Source organism: Papilio polytes, unplaced genomic scaffold, assembly GCF_000836215.1.
Source record: "Papilio polytes unplaced genomic scaffold, Ppol_1.0 DF823692.1, whole genome shotgun sequence".
Taxonomy (NCBI): domain Eukaryota; kingdom Metazoa; phylum Arthropoda; class Insecta; order Lepidoptera; family Papilionidae; genus Papilio; species Papilio polytes.
Window position 1 is genome coordinate 1,254,157 of NW_013525512.1, and position 10,842 is coordinate 1,264,998.

General features: G+C 42.7%; 4 protein-coding genes across 5 annotated transcripts in view; 3 read left to right on the plus strand and 1 right to left on the minus strand.

The window, feature by feature from the left end:
- Positions 1-613, plus strand: part of LOC106103950 (integrator complex subunit 7) — a 5,223-nt gene extending 4,610 nt beyond the window's left edge. Inside the window, exon 5 of the mRNA XM_013283868.1 lies at positions 574-613. Within this exon, the coding sequence (XP_013139322.1) occupies positions 574-613 (40 nt within the window). The remainder of the gene's footprint in view (positions 1-573) is intronic.
- Positions 614-1,698: 1,085 nt separating this feature from the next.
- On the plus strand, positions 1,699-3,847 carry LOC106103952 (leucine-rich repeat-containing protein 70). The gene is made up of 2 exons (XM_013283869.1): positions 1,699-3,066; positions 3,559-3,847. Exons 1-2 carry the CDS (start codon positions 1,952-1,954, stop codon positions 3,845-3,847), a joined length of 1,404 nt encoding a protein of 467 aa, XP_013139323.1. The 5' UTR covers positions 1,699-1,951.
- Positions 3,848-4,461: 614 nt separating this feature from the next.
- LOC106104001 (vang-like protein 1) lies at positions 4,462-9,182 on the minus strand. Of its 2 annotated transcripts, XM_013283930.1 has the most exons (6): positions 9,078-9,182; positions 8,749-8,900; positions 7,506-8,480; positions 7,248-7,432; positions 7,059-7,171; positions 4,462-6,975 (listed from the first exon to the last, which is right to left on the minus strand). In XM_013283930.1, the coding sequence occupies exons 2-6, from the start codon at positions 8,832-8,834 to the stop codon at positions 6,667-6,669; spliced, it is 1,668 nt and encodes a 555-aa protein (XP_013139384.1). In that variant the 5' UTR covers positions 8,835-8,900; positions 9,078-9,182; the 3' UTR covers positions 4,462-6,666. The 2 variants fall into 2 exon arrangements, with proteins under 2 accessions (XP_013139384.1, XP_013139385.1); XM_013283931.1 differs by lacking the exon at positions 9,078-9,182 and having other exon boundaries at positions 8,749-9,071.
- A 454-nt stretch (positions 9,183-9,636) lies between these two features.
- The window catches only part of LOC106103953 (monocarboxylate transporter 10-like), a 2,509-nt gene continuing 1,303 nt past the window's right edge, over positions 9,637-10,842 (plus strand). The window contains exons 1-2 of the mRNA XM_013283870.1: positions 9,637-10,198; positions 10,477-10,838. Coding sequence (XP_013139324.1) covers positions 9,727-10,198; positions 10,477-10,838 — 834 coding nt within the window. The 5' untranslated portion in view covers positions 9,637-9,726. The remainder of the gene's footprint in view (positions 10,199-10,476; positions 10,839-10,842) is intronic.

The following is a 10,842-nucleotide window of genomic DNA, read 5'->3' on the forward strand; positions in this document are numbered from 1 at the left end:
GCACCACGCACCGCGTCCACCACACGACACACACACAACACACCGCATACACCGCATACACCGCACACTAAAACTGAATTTATTGCACTGTGTAATGTGCGCGCTGTCCGCAGGCGCACGACGACCCCGCCACCAAGGGCGCGGCGCAACCCGCGCGCGCTCGCTTCTAGTGCCGCCTCCAGTGCCGCCTCCAGAGCCGCTCACTTTGTATCTAACGTATCTATGTATATAGCGTGCCGAATAAAATCCTTTTTATTAATCCGTCTTTATATGCCAATCCTTCCTTCCTTGATACATACAAGTAACTTGCATCTTGCGACGAGACGCGCCCGGCTGCAACCTCGCATCGCCCTCGGGAAGTCTGTTACTTTGCCACACGAATATGTCGACGGCACGATGACGAGGTCACGCTTCACAATAACAACGACGAGATAATTCTTATAGTTACTGACCTCCACACAAATAATGACAAGTAGCACGTATACAGGTGTCCGGGAAAGACGTGCACAAGGACAGCCACAGATTCCTTGGTCGAAAATATAACAATTTGACCCAATTTACCTCTATCCAAAGTTGGTTCGTTTGGGCGCTAGAGGGCTCTAAAGTTTGCTGATCGTTTTACATTTCTTGAACCATCTCTAAAATCGTTAAATAAATTTTATTAATATTGAAATAATGGTTTTTGTTTCTTCAATTATACCTGTTTGTGTAACAAACATTTGTCATCAACTCATCCGGGGCTCTAAAACTCGAATATCAAAACAATTCTTTATCATGTTTTTGTAACCGCCTGTACAATTAGTTTTTTTCTCAGATAGTGTAATTTAAAAGATTTTTGGCCTCTGTTTAAATTTTAATTTGACAAACGGTTTTAAAACAAAACAGTGTTTTGTAAGTTAACTGGAATCATTAGTACGAGTACAATAAATGTTATAATTGTTTATTAATATCATTTTCAATATTTAGTTCTGCTTAGGGTACCCAGTGGTTATGTAATGCACACTTAGTTATTTTCAATTTTAAATTAATTTAGATTATGAAAAAATGGAATGTTAACTCATAGTCCCGCAGTTAAGCTCGAAGTTAAATTAGAAATTACTTATTCGAGTCAAAACCAAAATCTTTCAAATTATTCTGTTTATCTGAGAAAAACTTGACAGTGACTGTACAAGCGGATACAAAAGTATGATAAAAATTGTGTTCGATTTTTCGAGCTCTCTAATGATTTTATGACAAAAGTTTATTGTACAAAAAGGTGTAGTTGATCAAACAAAAACCTAAGGTTTCAATATGAACATAATTTATTTAAGGATTTTCAAGATATTTCAATAAATGTAAAATCATTAGCAAACTTTAGAGCCCTCTAGCTCTAGCACCCAAACGAAACAACTTTGGATAGAGGTAAGTTCGTTCAAATCGACATATTTTGGAATACGGAGTCAAGGAGGGGTTGTGGACCCATTGGACACGTCTTTCCTGCACACCCGTATAACCTCATCAAATTCAATGTCTTTGTGAATTAACTATTTTACTATTATCTTATTTAACTACTATCATATCAGCAATTTCACGTTTTTGTTTGCTACATTTTTTAAATTATATTTACTTTGTTATACATTTAACATTGAAATACTTTTGTATGCGAATATACATCGTATTAATTTGTGAACGAAATAAAAGAAAACTTATTATGTCACATGTTTACAAGCTACCTCCGTACAAGTTTTAAAAATAAATCCGATACGTTTTTAAGTTTTTATGCCTAAAAGCGATACCGATGTTGAGGCGCGTCTCCCCGCACAGGGCACTATCTCACCTACTTACGGCCTCGTTTATAGGTAAACAAAGAGAAATGACCAGCAATCAAATATCAATGATAACGCCGCTGATAAGATCGTAGTAGCGTCGCGAGTCGCGCTATCAGTGGTGTGCGAGTGTTGTTGCGGACAAGATGCGACGCGCTCTCGCGCTTCTCGCACTGGCGGCCACCTGCTGGCCGGCGCGCTCCTGGACCTTCTGCGACGCCCCCGGCGAGTGCGTCTGCAGGTTCCACGAGCGGCCCGAGGAGGACCTAATGCGGCAGCACATCGACTGCTCCTACAGGAGGGGCGCCCTCGCTGGCAATCGCACTCTGCCTCCCAGGGCCTACTCCCTCGACCTCTCCTCGAGCGCCTTGAAGATAATACGATCGGGACCGTTTCTCCGATCCAAGTCGTTGCAGGAGTTGGTACTGAAAAACAACGATATCGCAGACATCGAGGAAGGTGCCCTCGCGCTCCCCGACCTGCGCCGCCTCGACCTCAGCTACAACCGACTCCAGCGACTGGATGGCGCCGTCTTCCGGTCTATAATTAAGCTGGAATTCTTAAATTTGGCGAACAACAATTTCGTGTCGTTCGGAAAACTCACGTTCCATCCGCTGCGGGATTTGCGCGAGGTCATCCTAAACAATAATAACATCGGGCCCGCCCTCCGGGACACCGACCTCTTTGACCGCGACGGGTTCGGCCTGACGAACAAAATCCAGAAGGTGTCCATCTCCGGCGTCGGCCTGGGCCGCGTGCACGACAACTTCTTCGTGGACGCCTACGACATACGGGAGCTCATAGTCGCAAATAATGACTTGGCTGAACTGTTCGAGATCCCGTTCACCCTGGAATACCTGGACGTATCAGACAATCCCATCCGGGAGATATCCGGCGAGGACTTCGCCGACCTGACGGCGTTAAAGGTTCTCAAGATGAACAACATCAGCATCGGCTCGGTGCCGGCGCACGCATTGGCGCCGATGCGGGCGCTCGTGCGGCTGGACCTCGAGAGAAACCTCAACCTGACGGAGTTCAGCGCGCTGGCGTTCGGGCGGGAGGTGCTGGAGGACGCGGACGACTTCACGCTGGAGGAGCTATCACTCAAGTCATGCAGACTGCGGACCCTGGACCAACGGTTGCAGACGCCCCTGGGGCGGCTCTCCCGCCTCGACCTACAAGGCAACCGCTGGCACTGCGACTGTCGGCTGGCCTGGATCAAGCAGTTTCAAATGGACCCAAACGACTACGAGCACTTGAGGTGAGTACGGGAAGGTCGTCACTTTTGTTAGTTTAATAGTGTCTGTGACAAAGCTAAGATTACCAACTGTCATTATCTAATCTTAGTAATTAGTTCCATTCGCTTGTAGATTAAGAAGAAATAGAGAAGCAATGACAAAATTATTAAAACTCATGTATTTGTGTAAGTAATTAATGAGATAGGAATTATCACTGTCGCCGCAAATCCGCAACAAGTGACGTATCGGCCTCATGCGACGTACAAACGCGCTCTCTTTGTTCACTCGCGTACCTATTAGTCATAAAACGGCGAGTTGTCTGTTTGAACGTAGCAATGTGTTACAAGGTTTTCCAGAATTATCGATAAATACATTGCTATAACCGATTGCTACTATGAGTTATATTTATGCATAATTTTCCTCAAAAATAAACATGTATTAATTTCTGTCATCAAAGATCTCAACCGACTAATTGTAGAACACAGCCCTAAAGTAACGGCCAGCGTCTGTTTCAGATGCTACTCGCCCAAGTCGCTATTCAACAGCAAAATATTCGAGTTGAAGGAGAAGTACTTCCGATGTCCGCGGGAGCGCGGCGGCGGCGGGGGCGGCGCGGGCGCGGCCGTCGGCATCATCGCGTTCTGCATGTTCTCGTCGGCGGCGGCGCTGTGGCTGTTCTGGTACCTGCCGGGCTGCCCGCCGCGCGGCCGCGCGCTGCCCGCCGCCGCCTACGCCGCGCTGCCGCTGCACGCGCACGCCGCCGCACTCGCGCCCACCGCACCCTCCGCCCCCTCCGCCTTGTAGCACACACACTTTTCACATGTCTACAATAAGACCTGATATTAGCAATAAATGTAAATGAAGCTTCTGTGATACTATTAATAATTAGGCAGTGTTGATGTAAATAATTCTTCCATTGTAATTGTAAGTTTACTTGAATTGAAAAGTTTTATTTTTTGTTTTTTTTTTTAACGTTTTATAAACCGAGTTCTTTTTTCTTCTGGTGCTTTCTGCTGACCTAACTGTGTTAAATGCAATAACTTCTCTACCCTATACCATATTCAGATTCCCTTCTATATGTCAGTTAGTACATTGCGTATCTCGCTTGAAACTATTATAAATACATTACCAATGATAAGTTAATTATCATTTAATTGAGGTAAATACTTTTATATAATACGTAAATGTTGTCAGGTAAATAGCGCCGGCGCGATACCCTTTCGAGTGGCGAAATACTAATATGACCATTAATTTTAGAAAATTACATTTTTATTCAACATGATTTCCTTGATTTGGTAGCGTTAGATAAAATCTGATTTGATAACCTATTTGTAATTTTCATGAAAACAAGTCGTTGTGGTTTAATAAGACGTAATTAATAAATATAGTGGGTTGGGTTATGAAAATAATAGAACATATCAATGTTTAGTTTATATATTTGTAAAATACAAAATGTGTGTTCGCGTACAAGCGTGCGCGCCGCTTGGCGCCGCTCGGCGCCGCTCTCCGGCTAACTTTGTGCGCTTTATTCATACAAATTGTTTGTTGACAGGATTAAAACCTTTAAAAATGTACAGTTATTAATAAATAAACTTTTATAAATATAATATAACATTGTTTCTTTATCATTTTGTAGAAGTCGTAAAGGCTTATCTAAAAAATGTTTCAGATATGACGAACTAGAGTGATGTCAGAAGGAATGGTTGAAATCGCGTTTATTGACACACAACAAAGTTCTGATATAGCAGACACAAGCAATGCTAAGCTCCAAACTCTGCATCAATATTAAATATAAATATGTTCACGTAGAACTAGCGAATTAGTTACTATACTATTCATATATCTTATAGTTTCCAAAGAGGTATCAAATGTTGAGAGTGGAATCATTATAAAAAAAAATTCAATACAATATAAATTGATACAATTTTTAATCTTAAAAAATCTATATAAACTAAAATATTTTCAAAGGCAATATATAAGCTTACTTTATTAAGAAATAAAAAAACATCAGCGATGACAATGTGTTAACAAAGTACGTAAAAAAAATCTTGTCAATAATTTTTTTGTCAATGCTACCTATGTTTAAATTGCAATCGGTCCCCATACACTTTGTAGTCTTCACTGACTAGTTGCAACATTTTATAAAAACTCGTAATTGTACCAAAACCTTGAAAAAAAATCAGTCTTGGTGCCATATAGTATTTTGTCTATATAAAGTTTAAATCTAAACTTGGACACGAAGCTGTACCTCAGTCTGTGACGTCACACACACACACACACGCACACTTCACCACCAATACATACATTACATTAACATTGTCATGTTCATTTAAATCTAATAATGGTTATGAGATTCATTCATTAAAGCGTTCACAATTACAACAACTCTGTAATTATGTATAAGGCAGTATCTGTATATATCTAATAAATTTTATCAATATTATCGGATATGTATGAAATCCGTGTACATTTCGGTTTAGAATTATATACATATCCTAGGAATAGTATACAATTTCTAGTCATAATACAAGTAGAAAACGCAAGCATGATGTACAAAACCGCAAGTGCCGCGCCGCGCTGCTCGCTGCTACATTGTGCGCACACCTTGCTCGCTCGCGCTCTCGCCATACAATAACAAAACATTTGTTTTGTATTGTCTACTTGTACCTTTAACAAACTGTTTAATACAATCATAGTGCTTTATTTAACCTGCGCCCACCTGCCGCTCTAGTCCCAATAAAATGTATGACAATGCTGGAATTATTAATACCTACAATCATTTAAGTAGTTTGTATATTTTATTAATAATAATTGCTTGTTTCTATTAAAATATAGGTATGGATAATATTACCGTCTTCTGTAATAATACAGTGCCCACTGCCTACTGGCTACTGCCTACCTACATTACAATAAGGCCCACAAAATTAGTCATCACTATTTTTCTAGTAATAAATATTTATGCTATGATATGATAGAGTAAGGAAATGCTTTTATAATTGTTCAGCTGCACATTGACAAGGCAAGGTTTTTATTAAAACATATGCAGCTTGTCTTTGTTGAAACATGCATTACTTCATCAACAAGAATATACTTAAAACTTGTTTACCGTTCAACATCTAAGCATTCAAGCACCTAATTACTTTTCAATATATCAAACTATACAAAATAATTATGTCCCTTTTGTCAGTGAATACATAAAACTTGTGCAAAAAGATTTTTGGATTACAGACAAATCAATGTTAACTAAGATGTATAAAATTATAACAGTATTTATTATTATGTAAATTTTATAGTAATGTTGTAAAATTTGTGCAAATTACAAAACTAACATTACTCTTTACCTGAAGTATGACACATTCACAAAATACATGTAACAATAGTTACATATCAAAGTTAAATGCAACAGTCTTTAAGATCTCACATACAATATATACTGAGATTCACAACACTGTTCAAAACTATGCACAGTTCACATTTCTACATACAGACTAATTCACTTTTAGTTCTATCTATCCATTTGATGCGGCACTGCACTGTACACACTCCGAGATACTCGGCAATGTCTCGGGACAAGTATCGCGTCACACGAGGCGCAGGTCGCTGCGCGCCGACCACTCCTCCTGTCAGACGGAGGTCTCCGAGTTGAGCCGCAACACGAAGCGGTTGCTCTTGGGGTCCACCACCTCCTCCTCCAGGGCGAAGCGCGGCAGGCGGCGCACGCAGCACAGCAGCGACACGTCGCCCTGCCGCAGCTGGAACTCCACCCCGTCCGCCAGCGGCCGCGCCGGCACCTCCTCCGACACCAGCGCCCAGCGCTGCTGCGCGCGCGCCTCGCGCTCCGCCGACACCACCGGGCCCTCCACCAGGAACGGCTCCAGGAACGCGCGCGGCGACGCGTCCTGCGCCAGGCAGCGCGCCAGCTGCGCCAGCACCTGCAACACGACACGCGCTCGTCACCGCGCCGCCCACACACCGCCCCCAGCACGGCCCGGCCCAGCCGCCGCCGCACACGCACCGAGTCCGCGGAGTGGCGCGGCTGCTGGCGCGTGGCGCGCAGGTACTTCTGCAGCGCGCGCGCCAGCGACGGGAACACCGCCTGCGCCGCCTCGCGCGGCCCCAGCGAGCCCCCTGCGACACAAACGTACATGTGTTACACCGAGGTATGACTGAAAGGATGGTGTGGCTGCGAGGGCCGCGCACTGACCGAGCCCGGCGGAGACGCGCACGCGGCGCACGTGCGCGAAGGCGTCCTCGGTGGCGGTGAGCAGGCGCGCGCGGCGCTTGCGCACGCGACGCGCGCGCTCCGCCTCCTCGTAGTAGCGCTCGTTGTGCGCGGAGGCGGAGTCGCGCCGCCGCCCGCCGCTGCCCGTGCACGAGCCGGTCGTCGAACTGCATCGTTTGGATTTGCATTGTTTATTATTTCAATAATAAATTAATGATCACTTAAATATAAAATCCTCACCGCGGCTGCCCAGATGGAGTATTCGCAGTGGAGCCGTCCACTTCGTAGAACTTGATACTGGACTGAGCTTTTCTTTGGGACTTTGATATTGGAATTTTCTCCAAATACGGATTGTATATGGGGAACTCTGTGTAATACTTTTGCAGCACCCACACGGCGGCTCTCTGAATGCTCAGCTGCCCTATTGCGTACGACCGGCTCTCCCCGTCGGGGCTGCGTACGATCTTGATATAGTAGGCCGGCTCCTGATGCCTCACCTCTATTAAAATTACTGCTATGTAATGTATGAATAGCAATGTATCTGCAAAACTCGATACATAGGAAACTAATGAATTGTAATCTATGGCTTCCTCCCCGAGGGCTAATGCCTTTGTGGCCTCAGTGATCTGCACAATGTAGAACAGCCAGTAGGAGAATGTGCACACGGCCAGGATGACGAGGGTCATAGCCCTGAACACAAATATCCTGGGTAAGATAGCATTGCGCGGCCTGAGGAACACCGCCCAAGCTCCTATTGCTAATAAAACTAATTTAAATGCTAAAGAAAGTAGAATTCCTTTACATTCAGCTGTGCAAGACAACAGTTGTATCCTTTGGCTAGTTTGGATGGCTATGTTGTCACTCAATCCAGGGAAAAACCCAATTTTCGGCAACACAACCATCGCCAATGGACTCACAAATGAGACAAAAGATAATCCTAAAGCTATTGTTGTTCCAAAATATCTGGAACAAACAATTCCTATCCCACTGTCGGACTCCATGGGCCAGTTGCTCACATCCTCCGTGGACTGTGAGCCTTCTGATGTGTTCCCAGTGACAGCTGTGGTATTCTCGCCCCAGTTCTCATCCTGAGGCAGGATCTGGACTTCGATGACCTCCTGCCCATCTCGACAGATCTCTGGATTAATGTTAACACTGGTTTGAAATGGCGCCATTGTGTTGTCTCCACACTCTTTCCTTTGAGATTTAGTGCTTCTGCAAGAAAAAATTGATAATAAAGATGATTTATTTAGATAAACAATCAATAAAAATTTGATGTTGATTCTCTAGTTTTACAATACTGATATATAGAAATTAGTAACATTATAGATTATATCTATGTTTAAAACATAGTTAGTTGCGACGATGCAGGAGTATAAAAAGCATTTATTTATGTTAAACAAAACATTTGTCTTGGAAACAATTTCATGCACATTAGTTATAAAAACTTATATATTATAAATTAGAAAGTTATAATATTTACCGAGTGCTCCTGTGAGTGTGCTGGCGGTGCCGGGAGCTGCGCCGCGACCGACTGCTCAGCTCCGATCTCACGGATTCCGTCTCCATAGCTAACTTCTTGTACAGTTAGTGTCTGCTCCCGGTCCTTACCCATGGGCAATTACACGCCTCGGCCTAAAATAATCCACCATGAAATCGAACCACCGAACCAGAGCAATTAAAATGCTTGGGGTCGACGGAAGTATGCACATTGCAAATTATAATTTCTTGAGAGAAAATTAATAAATACGTTATCACAATGTATTGATCTCATTATGAATCCGTTGTCTTAGTAACGAAAATGGAATTTACCATTTCACTATTAATATTTTAAAGACATTTTCTAATAGGAGCGTCTTTAACAGATATCAGTCAAACGAAATTAGACAGAATAAACTTTGAGACTAAGCAACATAAGAAAATACTACTTTATTTTTGTCGAGTGATGTCTGTCTATCTTTATCTTTGTTCCCATGCCGGAATTAAACTATCTCTTTCTTTGTTTCGATCTCGTTGACATTTTCACATGGTCGTATAATATTGATGAATCGTTCAGAAATTAAAAATGTTAAAAGCAAACCAAAACAATTTTTTATATTTGTTTATCCTTAATTCGTAAGTGTCCAGTGTGACGAACACTAATTAATAAAATATCTATTTCATTAATAACATCACATTCTTCATATTTCATATCCAAAAAATATGACTACTAAACAAATCAGCTTTTTGCTACAAAAATCCAACTAATTAGAAGTTCATAAACTCATTTAAATATAGGTGCAATTAAATTTTTCTGTTAATGTACTATGGTGATTACTATATTGGCGCTAATTTTAAAAATCTAGAGCGTAGATTACGCGACAAGATAGTGATAAGATAAAACATTCTGTGTTGTAGATAACTCATTGAACACCTCATTTTCGACATGAATTCACAGTCATTTCTGTTTATCGTGTAAAATATGGATACACAAAACGACACAAGCGTTAACAGAACGGATAGGGGCGACCGGGCAGAAGATCTGCATTTAGACAGAATTGTCGCATCTCAACCTGAGATTGGACCAACACCTCCAGACGGTGGATATGGATGGCTCATTGTCTTTTCTGCGGCAGTGTATCATGTAACCGTACCTTCTCTTTTAAGTTTATATGGAATCATCATTTTAAAAGCGATCAGGGAAGAAGATCACGAAGAAGGGGAATTAATGAAAATCTGGGACGTGGACATAGCCTTGGTGCCTGTGATTATGGTGATAATAAGACTTCTTTTAGAATCCTGGTGCAGGGCTATGGTAAAAATTTTTAACATGCCGAGGGTGATCGCACTTTCTGGACTTTGTTTGACCGTGGCTGGCGTATTACTGTCCAGTTACTCGACTAATGCAGACAGTAATGACCATATTGTCAACATTTTTTCAGGAATTTTCGCAGGTAAGGTCTATTCAACTTTTTATGATAACTGTACAACATTTGCTTAACCAGCAGCGGTTCTAGCTATAGTCTTTTTCATTTTGTCGGTATTCTAGTAACAAAAATATTGGCTCGCACTTCGCAAACAACTTAACGTGCAACCCTACTTACAAATAAACATTTAGAAGCATAATATCGAATCTAACTAGCTCGCAAAATAACACTAATGTCTATGATACTATATCTACTTCAAAAACACTTATGGCTTTTTTTTTCAAGTAAAATCTTGTTTTTTTTAGGTATGGGTTGCGCCCTAACCGGCCAGCAGACGGATGTTATTATAACACATTACTTCAGAGAGAAGCTGACGATAGCGCAGCGCATCGTGCGCGTGGCGCCTTCCCTCGGCAGCTGCCTAGTGCCGCTACTGGTAGGCCACCTCTGCTCCAGGTACACGGCTGACGTCGTTGTGATGATCTACGGCGCAGTCATCATGCAGAACTGCCTCTTCCTTGCCTCCTACTCCCGCCCCATATACATCGAGAAGATGATCAGGACCACCTACAATATGCTGCGCGACGCCGTGGAGGACGAAGATGAAGTTATCTTCTCCAACCAGAGACGAAATGAAACCCGGGCGGCGGCCGAGGGCAGCGCCCCAGCCG